The 18823-nt window shown below is 49.9% G+C and overlaps 1 protein-coding gene across 10 annotated transcripts in view; it reads left to right on the top strand.

The window, feature by feature from the left end:
- The first annotated feature begins 362 nt into the window (after window positions 1-362).
- LOC122378844 (E3 ubiquitin-protein ligase Su(dx)-like) overlaps window positions 363-18823 on the top strand; it is a 38609-nt gene continuing 20148 nt past the window's right edge. For 2 of the 10 annotated variants that reach the window (XM_043360394.1, XM_043360388.1), the window contains exons 1-6: window positions 883-970; window positions 6064-6182; window positions 6650-6791; window positions 9551-9689; window positions 10697-10859; window positions 13077-13238. In XM_043360394.1, coding sequence (XP_043216329.1) covers window positions 6110-6182; window positions 6650-6791; window positions 9551-9689; window positions 10697-10859; window positions 13077-13238 — 679 coding nt within the window. In that variant the 5' untranslated portion in view covers window positions 883-970; window positions 6064-6109. Of the gene's footprint in view, window positions 647-882; window positions 1097-6063; window positions 6183-6315; window positions 6334-6649; window positions 6792-9550; window positions 9690-10696; window positions 10860-13076; window positions 13239-18823 lie in introns of those variants that run through there. The other 8 variants (XM_043360396.1, XM_043360390.1, XM_043360397.1 and 5 more) reach the window with 7 other exon arrangements.

The following is an 18823-nucleotide window of genomic DNA, read 5'->3' as shown; positions in this document are numbered from 1 at the left end:
CCAAAACCAATCCAAGTGCTCAAAACATCTCATATTTCTATTCATTATGCATTGCTGTGTAATCGAAGGAAAATTTGGCCTGGAAACTATGAATTTATGTTTTTACACGAAATATTTCATTTGCATTTGTGGTAAGCCGAGACGATCCAACCGGCCGCTTTAGCGTTGGAACTTAAAAAGTTGCAGGTCTTTTCTTCGTCGTTGCCTATCGGGTTTTGAGGATGTCTTAAATATACAATTTTTAAAAAGGCTAAAAAGTATAGTTTTCAGTATGAATAATTTAAATATTCTTCCCAAATTGCTCACTTTATTCAAAATAAATGTGTAAAAATCTATGCATTATTTTATTAATACCTTTGAGTGAAATTGGTCAACATAATGCGTCACATTTGTCGTTATTGTTATTCGCATTTCGCTGTGTGTTGTGTGAGAGTGAGGTGGTGTGCATTTATTAATTTCTTCACGTATAATCAATTTATCGAAGCTTCGAAGGTGTTTGGATCAATTAATGTTACTTTATTATCGGCATTATTGAAAAATAACGACTTTAGATTGAGATCCATGATGTGAATACCTTTCTAAACGGAGTGGGTCAACGTCGAAGTTTTTGACTCGGGACTTGCGAGAGCTGAATCTGCGTGGTAAGGTTAGCTTAGCGTCTTTGTGTTCTTTTATATTTATATTTCTTTCAACACGAGATATAGTATTCGTTAGTCTGTTTTTGCATGCAGGTTCGAGTCCGTTCAGTGAGAAGTGAAAAATTAATACTGATTCATTGTGCTACGAATGTGGCGCAGTTTGCAGTGACGTAGGAATGCGTCTCTTGGCAAAGTGATTTTCATTTTGTAGCTTAGCTAGATCAATACTTTTGAAGCCCAGCTTACCTGGTGGCTCAGAGACTCTGACTCTGACAGTATTTTTCAGCAGGCCATGGTTTAAGACATTGATGTAGGTACCTATTGAATACGAGGCTAGTGGGTAGATTACGAGGCTAGTAATGTATTAGGATAGCAAACATTGTGGGGACTTCCATCTTTTATGGGAATTTGTGTTGAGAAGCATATCAAAGTACCGATGAGAAAATAAATGCAGCAAGGTAAGTAAGGCAAATGGTTAATGTTTAAAGACTTGTGATAATTCTAGAGCGATGATTTATAAAAGGTCTTTGCTGTATTTACAAGCACATATTTGGAGGATTTGGAATGCTGTTCTGTTTTATAAATGGCTACAGCACATTGTGAAAACATTGTTAAGTTTTAATGTGGCATTTTCCTTTTCTGTTCAATAAGTACTTATATTTGTATGCTTGTTAATCTCAGTGTTATTCATACTCATTGTTATATTTCAATTTTTACTCCATATGCTTCTACTTTAGTGTTATACATTTTTTTTCTGGATTTTTCTTTGTAGCCGTAGTAATGTAGAACTTCAGTTAGGTATGTAACCTGGTTAATTAACTAAAAAATAGAATCTTTTTAGATGTACCTATACATAAGTGGGACTAAGCATAAAATGCTGACATACTTTGCCTTGTTGAAACATTGAGTATCATTCAACAGCAGATGCTGTTGCAGAAATGACATGAATGTACAGTGTCCCAAAATTTGTCAATTTGGGTGGAACAAGACATCCAAATGAAAATAATTTTCCACTCCCACCTCCAACTTTCAAGAGCAATTTACCACTCATGAAAGAGCATCTGCTTGCATGATCGCATCAGATTCTACCAATGTACAGAAAAGTGTGCAATCTCCTTCTGTTCTTTTTTTGTGGGAGGGGGCTAATCTTATCAAGAATATACCACCCTCATCCCTTTTTTTGGAGAGGAGTTTTCCCCCTAACACCCAAGCATTAATATAATTTTGTGACACTGTGAATGTAACACCAGTCATAACAGTTTTGGAATAAGTGATCAAAAGGTAAATCACATTTTGTCAGTCAGAGTACCTATACACTTGAAAACTGTATTATGCCATATATTTTAGGACTAGCAAGGCTCTCATTCATCAGCTGTAATGAAATAGTTTATTCTGTATTTTTTTGTCATTTTATGTGTATCATGCTGTGTCAGACTTTTGTCAACCTTTGTTATGTGATAATAATAATGTACCATTAAAGTTCTTAGTAGTCAACTGACATTTGTATGGAGTGCTCAGTGTGTTCACATGAGTAGTCATGGCCTTACATTCTCACATTCTCAGCAGATAAATGAATGAAAATTATTATCAAATCCACTTACAAGCAGTCACTGAAAATCAAATTGTATGTCAGCATGTCATATCAGTACCACTGACAGCCAAAGTCAGTAAGTTTTGCCGGCTAGTTCTTTCCTGTCAATAGTGCATTGTCAAAGTTGTTGCCAAAGAGGTTCAAACTAGGCAGTCTTCAATTGGTGGCTCTGGAATTGGATGCCATTCAATAAATTACCGGTTCCATGACAACTGAACCAGTGACAACTGAACCAGGACAACTGAACCAGTGACAACTGAACCAGTGACAACTGAACCAGTGACAGCTGAACCAGGGACAACTGAACCAGTGACAACTGAACCAGTGACAACTGAACCAGGGACAACTGAACCAGGGACAACTGAACCAGTGTTAACTGAACCAGTGACAACTGAACCAGGGACAACTGAACCAGTGGACAACTGAACCAGTGGACAACTGAACCAGTGGACAACTTAACCAGTAGACAACTGAACCAGTAGACAACTGAACCAGTAGACAACTGAACCAGTGACAACTGAACCAGTGACAACTGAACCAGTGACAACTGAACCAGTGACAACTGAACCAGTGACAACTGAACCAGTGGACAACTGAACCAGTGGACATCTGAACCAGTGGACAACTGAACCAGTAGACAACTGAACCAGTGACAACTGAACCAGTGGACAACTGAACCAGTGGACAACTGAACCAGTAGACAACTGAACCAGTAGACAACTGAACCAGTGACAACTGAACCAGTGACAACTGAACCGGTGACAACTGAACCAGAGACATCTGAACCATTGACAGTTGAACCAGTCACAACTGAACCAGTAGCCCAGCCAGCAATTTTACTCCGGGCCCAAGCAGGCTGAAGTGAGGCTTGCCCGAGATTTTTAGTCGGGCGAAAGTCGGCTAGCGCTTGGGCTAAAGCCAGCTAGCGTTTGGGCAGTCGGCGTATGACTCAAAAACGCCGACTAAAGCCAATGCTCTGCCGGAGGTATGCGCGCTCGGCGAGCTCAGGACAGCCGTAGTTACGCCTTAGCTCTGCGACGTTTGGCGCAAGCCCGATGTAAGCCCGAGCAGTCAATCCATTTATATACCGGAGATTCCTCTGGGCCCAAGCGGGCTGAACTCTGCCAAGCCCACGTTACATGCCCTGTCTGTCCCGAGTTACGCCATCAAAGTGAATATTATTTATACGTTGCTAACTATTCGGGCGTCCCAGGTGGGCGTAACGGTCAGTTCGCGACCACCAGGCTCTGTCAGCCCTGTCAGCCATCGTACGGCTCTCGGACGGACACTGACACAGATCAATTGGCAGACCGGCAGATTGGTACAGTCCGTCCGTCCAGCCACGCGCTACCTTATACCTATACAGCGCAGTACGACATTAGAATTGTTTCTGGTTCAGCTGTCCACTGGCTCAGTTGTCCACTGGTTCAGTTGTCCACTGGTTCAGTTGTCCACTGGTTCAGTTGTCCGCTGGTTCAGTTGTCCGCTGGTTCAGTTGTTTGCTGGTTCAGTCGTCACTGGTTCAGTTGTCCACTGGTTCAGTTGTCCACTGGTTCAGTTGTCACTGGTTCAGTTGTCACTGGTTCAGTTGTCTACTGGTTCAGTTGTCCGCTGGTTCAGTTGTCACTGGTTCAGTTGTCACTGGCTCAGTTGTCACTGGTTCAGTTGTCACTGGTTCAGTTGTCACTGGTTCAGTTGTCTACTGGTTCAGTTGTCCACTGGTTCAGTTGTCCACTGGTTCAGTTGTCATACTGGTTCAGTTGTCACTGGTTCAGTTATCACTGGTTCAGTTGTCGCTGGTTCAGTTGTCACTGGTTCAGTTGTCGCTGGTTCAGTTGTCACTGGTTCAGTTGTCACTGGTTCAGTTGTCGCTGGTTCAGTTGTCACTGGTTCAGTTGTCCCTGGTTCAGTTGTCACTGGTTCAGTTGTCTGCCTACCAAATTACCAAGTCAACTGAGATATTTTTAGAAAGTGCCTCTACTGCTAGTTTCTGATATGCATAGGCATTAGGCATTTGGTAGTATCCAATATTTTCTTTTTTCATATTGTTTTTCATGTGCCCATTCATTGTCATTCTGTATCCAGCTTTCGTATGTTATCTGCTGATGATTAAAACGGTAAATTGCATTGAATTTTGAGGAGGGTATATTCAGATTACTGTCAACAATTCATGCTCTAACGCTCAATTTTAATGATTGTGATGACTAAACTATCTGTTCATTTTCTCGGCTGTATCAGCAGAGATGGTCAGTTCCCGCAAGCTGTGCATTCTTTCTTTGGTTAAACCGACAACCCGACAACTGTGGCCTCCCAATGCAGTTCGCACGGTCCGCTCTCGAAGCGCCGTCCGAACTGCTCGCTCCAGCGCCGGAAGCCGGCCCCGTTCCGTCCGTTACATCCGCCGACCGCGGCAGACGTCCCGGCGGCCGCAGATGTCCAGGCGGCGGGCCGGGCGTGTCTCCCGCCGCTCACACGGTGGCGAGCGCTGGCGATTGGCGCTCGAGATCGATATCTTCGCACCGGCTACTGTGGAACTCTCCAATCCGGAACTAGGAAAAATGGCTGGTGTGTGGTGGTCAAACAGACTTTGGGATGCTTAGAAATGTTCATTGGGAGCGTCATTGGCATCGATCCGGTGCCAGTTCGGTATTTCGTTTTAGTCGCTTTTATATGTATGGTTACATAGTTTTTTGTTTTTTTTGCTGAGTCAGTCATTCTTACTGGCATACTGACAAGAACGGGTTGTCATTTTTAGGCATACTGAGGAATTCAATAGCTTTGTTTAATGACGCCATATATTTTCTCAATATCTCGAGTCATTAATAGTTTTGCCATTTTCCATGGATTATATGTATCAGTGTGGTTTTGACTTTTGGTTTCTCAATACTCTGGAATTGACATCTCTAGTGACGTGTCAGGGCCCGTCCATGTCTCGCTGGCTCAGATCTGGCACGGTGACGGTGGACCGCTGTTGTTGTTTTGCTAGAGACGGGGGCGGGGTTAGAGAGAGAGAGAGCGATGTTGGCACGCGCGGCCGTGGTGTCATTGGCGGCCAGGGACAACGTACTCGTAAATACACCCCACGCCGCTGAGTAAAAGGAACATAGTCACACTCCCAGAGTCCACGGCCTTGCCGATTTCGAATGTACAACATTCGTGTATTTTGTGCGTTTCATCTGATCCATGTGTTCAGTGTTTGCTCCTGCTTCCGGCGACTGGCGTTCGCTCTAATACCTGTTGTCCAGCTCAGACTATGTCGGCGGGTGGTCGCAGCTGTCGCGGCCTTTGTATTGGTCTCGCCCGGTGGGGGAGAGGAGGGGAGCGGCGTCTCTCCACGGAGCGGGCGTTCTATCAGTGCCGCTATCTTCTGACGTCATTACAATCCCGGGTCGCGTCAGTGACTTGCTGCTCCGTACAGAGACTACTAAATTATTATTGAGGAAAAATATTATTATTGAATAATTATGTCTCAGTCAGTTTACTATTGAATTAAATTATTTTTGAATCAAAGATCTGCTAAGATCTTACTCTTCGGTGTATTTTTAAATGTTACTGGTGTGCATGGTGGGAGCGTGAATGGTGACCGTAGAAACTGACGTAACGTGTCACGTCGCTGAAGGTCTAAGGCCATGGTCCTCACTCGGTGGTCTTCTGACTGATGGTCTAACTGGGTTTGTGTCTGTGTGATACACAGCGGGACCGGGCGTCAGCAGACCGCGATGGTCCTCTGATGGTCTGACTGTGTTTGTCTGTGTGATACACAGAGGGACCGGGCGTCAGCAGACCGCGATGGTCCTCTGATGGTCTGACTGTTTGTATGTCTGTGTTACACAGCGGGACCGGGCGTCAGCAGACCGCGATGGTCCTCTGACCCCGACTGATGGCAGCAGCAGCTAATGCAGAGAGCAGCCGATCGGCCTCAGCGGGCGGCTACCACCAGCTCAACCTCACAGGTAAGATATACAAATGCGAGGCTCGACTAACTAGTTCTACCACCAGGCTCAACCTCACAGGTAAGATATACAAACACCAGTGTAAACTTACAGGTAACATACAAACTCAGCAAATCAACTGAACACTGCTACCACCAGCTCAACCTCACAGGTAATATAGGAGCTCAGCGGCTCGGCTAAATACTGCTACCTCCAGCTCAACCTAATTAGAGTGGATTTGTATTCAAGGAAACCATTAGTGTTTTGACTTACCTTGATCTAAGGCTAACTCAGCTTTTTGTTTTCTCTGCCAGTCAGAAGAGACCGCCGGTCGAGGAGCTAGCAGTGTGCGGCTGGCACGGTCGCCGAAATAACGTGCCGTCAGTCGAATCAGCGAGTCTTTACCGCTTTTTGATTGAATTACTCCGCCGCAAACTGCGAGCGACCTGCCGCAACCCTTTTCCAGCTGACTCTCTCTCTGTTTCCAGTGGTATCTGGAAAAATACGGGCCAATGGATTCTTCAAACCGAATCCGTATGTGGAAATTGTTGTGGATGACAGCAAGAGCTCATTGAAGACTGTATCAGTCAAAAGCACCTACAAGCCGACTTGGAACGAGTCGTTCACAGTGTGAGTACCTACTAAGTGTGTGGTACGGTGTCTACTCCTTTTAAGAGCAGATAGAAGTGGCTATGTTACTTTCACGGTACCTATCGGCTGTCTTTAGACGGCTGCTCTGGTGCCCACATCGATAATTTATGCGTACTCAAATTTATATTTAAATCTTACATAACTTGAATTCCTTTTCTTATTATAACCCACTGCTGGTCTTATTTTTGTCCCATTTCATCACATCCCTGAGCAAGTTTTACAACAACTGTAGGATGTATCATTCTCAGATGCCATGGTAACGGGCGTCTGAGGGTTTCCGTCACATACGTTGTGGTTGGGAGGCACTCGGCGTGGTCAGTTTGGCAAACGAGCGCAATCATCCAGTATCGACTCGTGCGGACTCGTGGCAGTATCGACTTAGCGTGTGTTCTTTGAACGATCAACTCGGTCTTGTACCGCCCGCTGCGTGTATCGCTGTGAGCTCTGTGGCTGGGGAGTGGTTGGTCCCATGAGTGACGCGTGACTGTTTTAACCCGCGCCCCGTAGGGGGGGCCGAAACGGCCCCCCCCGTCCTTTTCGGTCGATATCTCCTAAACGGCTGGAGATATCGCCACCAAACTTTCAGGACCCCTCCGGGCATCAATTTTACACATTGTGACCAAAAATTTTTCCAGAGGCTATGATAGGTTGGCCACAAATGACGTCAGAGTGACGTCATGTTCTGTCATTTTCGACCGAAAAAAGACCTTCGCGAGAAGACCTGTCAGGACTACAGCTTTGAAGATACAGAAAAATGATCAAGACATAAAAGGTGTAGAATTGACAGGGCTACAAAACTGCTATCTCGAATTTTTAAAATTTTTGAGTTTTGACCCCCAAAAATCAAAAAAGCATTTTTTTGGATATATTCGCCAAAAAATCCAAAAAGTTTTTTGAGTTTCGAAAAAAAACCGGAATATATGTGATAGTGCCTACCGTCTTCTATCTACATACCAAATTTCAGATCGATACCTCGTTTTTTGGCCAAGTTATAGCGAAAAAACTGTTCAAAAATGATGACGTCAAATTTTCAAACTCAATTTTTGGCAATTCTAGAACTCGTAGAGCAAAACGAAGACCACCATTAGACTCCCCGTGACGAGCTGCATCGAATCGATACCCATTTTATGCAAAAATATCAACTTTGAAATTTGACCTAATTTGACCTGACCTTGACCTGACCTTCACAAAAAAGTGACCTAGGCTGGCCCCAAAGGCTGCCTAACCCACATAATCGCATTTGTCATGTAAAATGGACCATAAAACATGTATCACACGACACATTCATATTGTGACCCCCGGTGACCTGACCTCACTGTGACCTGACCTGGTATCAGTGACCTCAGATAGTAAAGTATGTGTTTGACGAACAATGTACCATCGATGGTTTTCAATAAATTACCAATTTACTCGCTTTCACAGCACATTTCTTGAATTGCCTGTAAACGGTGAAAATCTGACCTTTGACCTGACCTGTGACGTCATCGGTTTGACCTAGGTCAATGAAATTTGGTCACAAGGTAGTTCCCGGGAGGGGCTATCGAACGCCGTTTGAATTTTGAAAATCGGCCGGTAACTTTCCGAGATCTTAGGGGGGGGGGGCCGAAACGGCCCCCCCCCTACGGGTGGTAGGGTCCGCCGGTAGCCCTACGGGGCGCGGGTTAACTCGTATCTTAACCCTCGCATGTGTGCGGCGTTTGCCAGCTTCTAATGTGTAGGGGGGGGGGATCGGTTGGACCCCCCCCCTTGCCGTTTGGCCCCTGATCGAGCTAGAGCTTCGCGGAAAAAACGAGCGTGCTGCCCGTGACGAGAGGAAGCCGATGATACCCAATTTTAAGGTCCTAGGTCATTGGTTGACCTTCCAGGTCAGGTCAATGACCCAAAAGCGGGAAAATCGGGACCTGTTAGAAAGTCGTAAAGTGTGGCTGCTAAGGGGTTTTTCGGGGTGCTGATCACGAATATCGTGTTAGTTTTGATCACAGATGAGGTCTTTAAGCATTTAGACCAGGTCGGGTCAGGTCAGGTCAACCAGTAGGCGTCGTGACGGGTATTCGTAGTACGTGTCAACCGCCTCTGACAGCTTCGTAACATGTTACGAAGGCACCAAAACTACTTAGTAAATGTTCAAATGGTTGCTAAATTCGAATTCAGCTCCAAAAACTAGCCTAGAAACATGTACAGCTCGAAAAAGTGAACCGAGGTCACCCGAGGTCACCAAAGGTCAATGACCTGACCTGACCTTCAGGTGACCTTGACACCCACCCTAATGCATGGAAGTAACATCAAATCACATGTTTGAACGTTTGAAACCACGAAAAGCTTGCAAACGCGCGGCTAATGCGAGCCGACATACGCAGAATCGCGATTCCGGCCAAACATGGTCTCGGAAAAGAGGTCACAGGTCAAAGGTCATTTGGGTCAGGGTCATGAAATTTTCAGGGTAGGTGTAAAATTGATCAATGTGAGGGTACTGAAAGTTTCGTCGCGATCGGCCGCTTTTTACGCGAGTTATTCGCGAAAAAACATGGGGGGGTCCATCCGACCCCCCCCCCTACACATGCGAGGGTTAAATGCCTTGGGACAGGCTTCTACCCTGTTGAAAGATTCTTTCCTGGAACGCGGTATGGATCAAGTGGGCCACTTCCTTCTGACCCTAGCCGCAGTGGATAGGCCCGTGCATTCGTGTGATCACCGACCGCTTTGTGTCGTGCTGACGGACGTCCGCCTTCTGCCCCCAGTTTGGTGAAGCCCTCGTCTCGGATCCACCTGGCCGTACTCGACCACAGCTCGATAAAGCGCGACCAGCGTCTCTCCGAGTCGGTGCTCGACCTGCCCGATGTGCTGCTCAAGCACGACGGCAAACTCAACAACGCCCAGGTGAGCCGGCTCAACTCACGGTAGAGCACTCAACTCTCGCTCTGCGCTCATTTTATGCCGTGTGCTTAACTCACATCAGCGCGCCCAACCCACGGTAGTGTGCTCAACTCGGCAGCGAGCTTAACTTACTCCGTGCGCTAAAGCCACGCCGTGCGCTCAACTCTCTAAGCTTGGGTGCGCTGGTGTGGCGGAACGCAAATCGAGGTCACAGACATACCGTGGTTGCAGGGTTATCGATCGGCTACGGAGTTACGTGGCCGTCCGGGGTCGACACAGTTCTTGAAGCTCAGGCCATGGCTTGTATGGCGTAGCCGATTTGTTGTTCGATCATAATGTTTTGCGGCGCAGATAACTCGTTAGGCCACAACAGCTGTTTGTAATGCATAGCTTCTACGTAGCACGCATTGCTATGTAACATACATTGTGTATCCAAATCCCGTTTGGGCTTATGGCTGTCTGAGCCTCTGTAATGGCAAAGTTTCCAGCGGGAAGCTAAGGAAGGTGCTTTTCGACCAATAATCGGGGACATCCGCGTAGATGATATTCCGCGTTACGTGTGAGGAAACACACTGTCGACCTTGAGGGGAATTTCCTGTAACGATCGTCGCGTTAAGTCAGGGAAATTCACTGTTTGTATGGATCGCGTACTGTGGTTGGCCTTCTGCCCAGTGCTCTCACCCTCCCCCACTCCTTTTCACAGTGTGTGTTGTATGGTTGCACCTCAGTAGATTGCGTTCAGGTATCCCATGTGTTCACTTACCAACGATAGCCATGCGTTTGTGCCCTCCCCCCCCCAGGCTATGTTCTGGTTTTCGTTCTGTAATCTGGGCACCGTGACCTCGTAGCTAACACTCCATCAAATCCTAGCCCACCAGTTAAAGTCACTTACCCAGTGTCTTGTCAGCGTGTCTTTTTGTCTCCGCGTCCCCAATAACGGCCGTACCTCGCCCTGCCTGCCTCCCCTGCCGTCTTAGTGACGACCCTCTCCACGTCTGTCCCGCCGACAGGTCCAGGTGCGGATGGTGGCTCCCGGGAAGCCGGCCGACTCTCCGTGTCTGGCGGAGCTCTCCGTGACCCTGTCAGGCATGTCGGTGCGCCGTGAGACGCTGGACCGTCTGACGCCGCTACTCCGACCCTCCGGCAGTGTGCGCTCCAACCACGACCGCGGAGGTGAGCCGGGAGGTCGGAGGTTGGAGTTCGATGTGGAAGCTATTTATTGGTAGTTCTGAGTTCGGTGTGTCAGAGCTATTTATTTGAGTTCGGTGTGGAAGCTATATCCCCCACTCGAAGGTTTTGAGGGGGTTTTGAGCGATGGGGTAAGGGGGACGTCTGTGGAATGGGAAGGGAGGTGCGAGGGATGGTCGCTCCCCAGCGAGAGTACCGATTAAGAGATAATCGTTCGATAGAGAACATCGTAGCGGGGAGTGCTGCTTGCAATCTGGGTTTTGGATGGAAGGGACGGTGCTGGGAGTATGTGAGTACCGGGTGACCTTAGTACAGGAGACAGTGTGTTTCGTGCATCGTGACGCGCATCGTGACGATACGCTAACAACGACGAGTTACGCGGATGCGCTAGAATGGAATCGCTTTTTTTGCAAACGACCCTCAGCGTGTAACTTCGTGGGCTCCATGTTTCACATGGCTCCACCGTTTCAATCTACCAGTGTGGCCTGTGCTACTCTTAAACTCCGCGAATTTCGTCATGGGAGCGACCACCGTCGGTCACTGTCGACATCTGAACGATAACGTCTGGGTGTCACGCGCCGTCACCACCGACCACTGCCTCCCACCCTCCTACCTCCTCCCTCCCGCCACTCTCTCTCTCCCTCTCTCTCTCTCTCTCTCTCTCTCTCTCTCTCTCTCTCTCTCTCTCTCTCTCTCTCTCTCTCCCACCCCATCCCTCCACCCCCGTCGGCTGCGGCCACCGATCAGCCGGCTGACATAGAGCCGCTGGGTAGGTACGCAGCGCTCCTGGCTATCTTATCAGGGTTCGACCGGCTCCGAACGACACAAAACAGCGGGGTTTGTGCGTTTATGTAATCATGATGCGGCTGTATGAACATACGTGTTGATTGTCGTTCGGCTTGGCATCGAGCTGGTTACAGAATTCGTCGGAAGCCACAATTTGGGGGCCTGTGAGAGGACGGCATGGAACGCTTCTTTCAATAGCCCGGCGTGGTTCGCCCGAAACGACACATTGCGGCCAACCCCGAACCCATCGCCATCAGGCGTAATGGCTATCGCGCCGACGGTTTTATCGAAAAATGGTCAATTACCGGGCGGTAATGTTAATAAGGTCTCCTCCACTGGGTCTCTGAGGGCGGATGGTGCGCAGTAGGTACTGCTCGGCCAGCCTGGGGTCGACCCCAGTGACCCTACGCTCACGTCTACCCTACGTCTATGATCGCTCACGACCGCCGCGTCAGCTGACCTGGCCACGTGACCTGCCTACCAGCTGCGAATGATCGCTGCCGTCCAGTCACGTGACAGTCGTTTGGATTTGGACTGGACGCGATGTGATCTGCCGATGTCATGAAACAGAGTGTTTTGGCATAGCTGCTGAGCTAGTTTTATCTGGTATTGGCATCACGTATTGTGGAGTGGGTACCAGCGCCGCGGTGGCCGTGTTACGTAAGGCGCTCACTGGCCCGAGTTCGGTCTATAGTCCTCGTGACGCGTGTGTGAACCGTTACGGTGACGGCATGACACAATTATAAGGGATACCCGCGACATCCGCTCCTCCTCTGCCTGCGATTAGGATTTGGGCACTGAGTTCTAGTTCATTTTCGTTTATTTAAAAAAAGATTCACGTAAAACGAGGCTTTTCACTTTTTCACGTCAAGGTATCGGTAAATGCAATGTTGTTTGTGTTTGGTGCTGTTGGTTTGATCACGCTATATCCACGTATCCACTTGTGAAGGAGTGTGGACGTCGGTTGTCTCGATGGTGCTGAGTGAGCTAGGAAAAGTGGGCGCATCGTAGGTCATTGCTGTCATACCACGTGTTACGTTCACCCCCGACCTACCCGATTTGACAACCGTATCAGCACCCCTGACACCACTCACCTGACCCGTTCCCACCGTTAGTAACCACTGACCCCGCACACAGGGTTGTCCATGGATGAACGGCTCCCCTTCTACCCGGTCTCTGTTCCACGCAAGACGCAACAACCTGTCGTCTGACAAAACCCTTCCTTCATATTTTCCCGCTCGTCTTTGAGCCTCCTTCCCTGACAGTTTGTAGGCTGTGCCGCCCGCGGCACTGCGTAACACCTCATATCGACAATGTGTAATTTAATCTCTCGTAAACACCCCTTCCTTTTATTCTGCAACGCACTGTCTGTAACGCCGGACCAGTGTGTCTGACACCTTTCACTTCTTGCCGCAGACACACCGAACGGCCGCCTGTCGATGGTAGTCGAGAGCCATCGTCCGGAGCCGCCGCGGCCGCGCCCCCTGCCCCCGGAGGACACGCCGCCGCAGCTGGGACGACGCGCCGGGCCGGCCCCGCCGCCGGCGGCCACCGCGCCGGCCGCCAGACCTGACCCAGGTGGGTGCGACCGGTTGTGAGAGGAGGAGGGGGGTCAGTTTGGTTCTGAAAGGTCTGATACAGTGGCTGAACTACCGGGCTGACGCTGTGCTTTCTTGCTTATTTTGCGTCGATCTCTCATCTCAGTAGTGTGAATAAGAATGCTGTAAATAGAGTCGCGAGTGTAATGGTTTGGTGGTCAGTTGTCGCCTTAGGCCTAAATGAGCTCGGTCATAGCACATATCTAAGAGACTTTCTGTTTGATGGGTTAGTTGCCCATAGGTGAGGCGCCTGTAGTTGGGTTCCCGCTGGTAGGCCGTAGTCGCCCCATCCCTAGTAGAACTGGTTGCAGGAAGCATGTTGTAGTTTAACTTGTAGATCGCGGTGCGGGCTATCTGAACGTGGATATAAAGTAGATGCTTGCAAGGTATCAATACGAAAACAGAGCACTGCTTCAGGGTAAAGCCTCCCCCCTCAGCAGCGCTCGGGCCGGCGGCCACCTGTATTTTTGCAGACAAGAAGTCGTTGCCCCCGAGCGGTGCGCCGGCCGAGGGCACGGTCCTGCCCCGGATTGCTGTCTCCCCGGGTAGCGGGCGCGCGGTGACAGCCAAACCGCCGCTCGTCCTGCCGCCCATAGGTAACGCCGCGCGGCGCATGACCGACCGATGCTTTTTGAGCTTTGCACTGCGCCGAGTGTTGGCACCCGGCACCTCCGCGGGCATGCTGCGCGTGCACTGCTCGGTCGTGGCTCAGGAGGTCGAGACTCAGAGCGATAATGTCAGTCAACTGCCCTGTTTGGTGTATTCCTCAACACGGCACCGGGAGCTGGCACCGGCCGAACTGGCGGCAGTGTCGGGAAGTTCCCGGAATGAGTCAGATTGCCAGGAATTCTCTTAGAGGAGCGGAGTGCTGGGGAATTCTCCTCCCTTCAACACGTCGCGTTGGCACTGGACGGGCGGCGGCCGGTGATCTCTATCACCAAGTGTTAGCTGGCACGGCCGGGCTACGGGCGCTGCTTCCCCGTAGAGCGGGGGTGGTGTGGGGAGGGGGACGTTCTAAGCAGGGATGCGGAGCCGTGGAAATTTCAGACGGCTCCGGCTCCGGCTCCGGCTCCGGAGAAAAAAATCGGCTCCGGCTCCGGCTCCGGCTCCGGGTGAAATGTTATGGCGGCTCCGGCTCCGGCTCCGGCTCCGAGTAAAATGGTCCGGCTCCGGCGGCTCCGGCTCCGGCGGCTCCGGCTCCGACTCAGTACATCCCCTACGCAATCAATTAAATACGGGTGGAAGAAAAATTGGATTGGTTATACGCGTTACTCTTTGCCATGACCGCCTCACCGCGTCCCCGCGCAAACGCACCTCGGAGAGAACTGGCAGAACAAAGGGCTAGGAAGCGATGGCATTGGAAACGCAGTCGCCGCGAATCGGAGTTCAGTGAACCATCGTAAGCTGACACCCGTCTCGGCTGCATTGGGGGTGAGGGGTGGGGGGTGTGTGGGATGAGACGGTGCTGGGAGTCGCAGTCCACTGCACTGGTTTGAAAACAATGGCCGTCACCTGATGACTGGTCCTCATGTTCAGGGGATGCAGTAGACGTGGGGGGGGGGGGAAGAGCAAACAGGAAGTTGTTTGCGTACTGTGGGATACTGGGGATATTCGGATTTTTTCATTCACTTGATGGCCCATGACGTAAGTACCATATGTTTTACTGCCTTGTACTGTCAAACCGAACTAGGTCAATTATTATTTTTTTTCCTCTTCAAAAAATAAAAAGGAGCCGGAGTCGCCCCCTTTTTTGGCGGCTCCGGCTCCGGCTCCGGCTCCGGGCTATTTTGTTTCACGGCTCCGGCTCCGGCTCCGGCTCCGGGCAAAATATGCCGGCTCCGGCGGCTCCGGCTCCGACTCCGGCTCCGGCTCCGCATCCCTGGTTCTAAGTAATGAGGGGCTGCCGGCTTTCAGGGCATCTGGAACGGCAGTTCTGTCATGATATTTGGTCTGCCAAACGGCTCTAAATGCGTTTTTTTTCTTCTTGATCTCATTTTTCGAAGTTTGTCAATGTTCCAGTGAGTTGGTTGTTTTGTTCGCTCAATTTCGTTACTTGTTTATTATTTGCAACTCAAAACTTGTCGCATGCTTACCAATGGGAAGGAACTGAGCTTCCAGTTGTAGGACCATGAAACATTTTGCTCACATTCGTCTGCAATCCAGCTGCTATGCATGTCGTTTTGTAATTGCTCTGCGTTTGTGTGGTCTACAGGATACAATTTTGTATTCATAGTCCTTTTCAAAACAGGCCCGTGCATTGTGAAGCTGGGGACTGACTCACTGAAGCGAGCGGCGGGCCGGGGGTGTCCACAGCCTTTTTACTCGAGCTGTGGCCACTTGGAGCGTAGCCAGGCCTGTCCGTCCGCAACCAATGGCGGTAGCGACCACGGTCGAACTCCGACGGACGCACTGCCAGCCGAAACGAGCCCGTCGATTCCGGGTGGTGGACTTGTCCGGGTTTCGGCGAGGTAGTTTTCGTTGACGATGCCGTCCTGATGTCGATAACCTATTCGTCGATATCTTGCGCGCTGAACGCTCACATTTGAGCTGCGGATATCTAATAGTATCGACGTTTGGAGGTATTTGCATAACCTAATGGTGGCCAGAGGCGGATGATGGTCGGATTACCCGCGGCTGCATTAGTTCACATCAAAGACCCCCTTCTGCGCGGCTGTTGTGCTGCTTGGCAAGAGGGTTTGTTAGGTGCATGCGGATTGTTTATACGGGGAAGGCCCAGCACGCCGAACTGTTCACTGTGTAGGTCATTATTTCTTCAGGCCGTGTGGCGAGAGGTGGGGAGTTTCTATTGCGCTGGCTTTGGTATAATGATGAACTACGGCGACAGCTATGGCGGAGCTTGGATCTCCCTGTCCCCGTTTTCAGCGTTTTGCTCGCCCCGTCCCTGGTTGTGTCAGCGCCTCGTCGGCTTCCGCCGTCAGGCCGGCCGGCCGGCCAGTTGACGCCGACTACACTCGCGGGGGCCCCAGGGAGGCCGTGAAGGTCATCCGGGCTGACCCGTGCGGCCTTACTCCATGACTGTATTGTATTGTATTGTATTGTATTTACGATCATGGGCGATCCACACATGGCGTGGCGATTACTGCCCAGAGTCTGAGTCGGGTATAAGCATGCAGGAACAGAGACCAGTCGAACAACAACACACACACACACACATACACGCACACACAGGAAGACTCTATATGCTACGATTTCTAACATACCGTGTAGGTACTTATATACATACAAGACGAGTGCCTAATTCAGGCCATCACGAAGGTCTATCGTTTTTCCACAGAGACTTGACAGCGCGTGCGAATTTAGAGGGTGGCAGCTGTGAGAGGTCGGGAGGTAGGTCGTTTAGGAGCTCGGCGGCACGGTAACTGAAACGCCGCTTACCGGTTTCTAGTCTGGGACGCTGGAGCTGGAGAAGGTTATCCTGACGTGTATTTCTATTCCTGGTTGAGGAGTCCCGGTTTTTGGCAAACATAGAGGCAAGTGCTACCGGTTCGCCGTAGTGTATCGCCTTACGTGCAGTGGCCATGGTTTGAAGTTTGTACATAAATTCGGGCGGCATCCAGTTGAGTTTCTCGCGCAGGTCAGTGACGTGGTCGAATTTGCGACGGCCAAAAATAACTCGAGTAGCGAAGTTCAAGATCTTTTGGAGTCGATTCAGGTTCTTTTTTGTACCATTTCCGTAAACTGAGAGGCAGTAATTTACTCGGGAGATGACTAGAGATGTGACAATGGTTTTGATGACCCCATCGGGAAGACAGTGCCGCACATGGGAGAGGCCGATGAGCAGACCCATACACCTCCGGCTGAGCTCAGATACATGGGCTTCCCAGGTCAGACAGCTGTCAAACACCACGCCGAGGTTTCCTGCCTGCGCACATGGTTCCAGCTCCGTGTCACGAAACGATACGACGACTGGGGGCAAGTGTTTTAGATTTTGACGGCTGCCGAATATCATGAGTTGCGTTTTGCTCGCGTTGACCTTCAGGGCGTTAGAGTGGAACCATTTGTTCAGTGCTTCTAGTGAGGCCTCCATGCGCGAGATAAGGCCACTTACATTGTTTTTTGGGCCACTCACTAGAAGCTGGGTATCATCTGCATATTGGAAAACGCATGCGTCGTCGGCGTGAAGCGCCAAATCGTTTGAGAAGATCGTGAATAAAAGAGGACCCAGGGCCGAGCCTTGAAACACGCCCATAGTGTTAGGGAGTGGTCGTGACAGAACCCTGCGCTGGAGTCCATCGGTCATTGAAACGCTTTGTGTGTGACCTTTTAGATATGCTTTAAACCAAGGAGTTTCGATGCCGTACAGTGCGAGTTTGTCGAGAAGGAGTTTATGATCTATGACATCGAAACATTTGCTGAGATCGATAAGGCATAGGAAAGATATCTCCCCTGTCCGTGGCAGCTAGGATGCGGTCGGTGACGGACAAAAGTGCTGTTTCAGTTGAGTGTTGGGGTCGAAAGCCATGCTGACTAGGTGCCAAAAGGTGATTTTGAGAGAGATAGTGTTGTAGCTGCTGCTGGATGACTCGTTCAACAACTTTCATGATAACTGGTACTAGAGAAATGGGTCGAAAGTTGCTGGGGTCAGATGGGTTTCCGGATTTGAAAATGGGATGGACTATGGAATGCTTCCATTGCTCGGGGATGTCAGATTTCGAGATGCAGGTGTTTATGATGTGCTGTATGACGCTGCCAATAGCCAAGAAACTGGTTTTTAGCATGCGGATGCACACACCGTCCGCTCCGCAGGCGGCTGAGTTCCGCATACTGAAAACCGTGCATTCGAGCTCACCGAGTGAGATAGGCCTGGGCTGGAAACCGCATGCGCCGACGCGTGGGAGCCGTGCGTAAGTATAGGTACCTGTGTTTTGGTTTCGGATCTCGGTAGCAATACGGGGGCCGACGGACACGAAAAATGAGTTTAGTTCGTCAGCGGTTACATTGGGTTGAACTGTTTTATTTTCTTTTTTACCAGCTATGACTGATTTGATTCCCTGCCACACCTTGTTGGGGCCACGTTCACTAATTTCCCGCTGAATCACGTTGCGCCGGTCACGGCGAACGGCAGAACGAACTGAACGATTCAGGTCTTTATAAACTGTAGATTCCCGCCCGTGCAGTCGTAGTGCGGCGCGCCGTTGGGCCATGATATCACGGGTGGAGGCTGAGACGGGGGGAGCGGTGGGGTTTCTAATGGTCAGGTTCTTTAACCCGCGCCCCACTGGGGTCTGTGTATAACACGCCCTACTGGGGGGGGGGGGGGCTATTCATAGCCCCCCCTCCTAACTCCGAAACTACTGGGCCGATCGTCAAAATTCAAACGGCGTCTGATAGCCCCGGAAAAACTGTCGAGCGAAACCTAATTTCATTAACCTCGAGGTCACCGATGACGTCACAGGTCAGGTCAAAGTAAAAATTATTAGCATTTTGGCTTGTTCACATTTTGGGCTCTAGCCGCCGTCTTACAAGTCAGATCAGGCTCATTTTTGGTACACACACTCTTAAACAGATGCTCTAGATACCCTGAGGGTACCAAGCTTTTACTTT

The sequence above is a fragment of the Amphibalanus amphitrite genome, unplaced genomic scaffold (assembly GCF_019059575.1).
Source record: "Amphibalanus amphitrite isolate SeventyFive unplaced genomic scaffold, NRLGWU_Aamphi_draft 000066F_arrow, whole genome shotgun sequence".
Taxonomy (NCBI): domain Eukaryota; kingdom Metazoa; phylum Arthropoda; class Thecostraca; order Balanomorpha; family Balanidae; genus Amphibalanus; species Amphibalanus amphitrite.
This window is presented reverse-complemented; position numbering and strand designations above follow the sequence as displayed.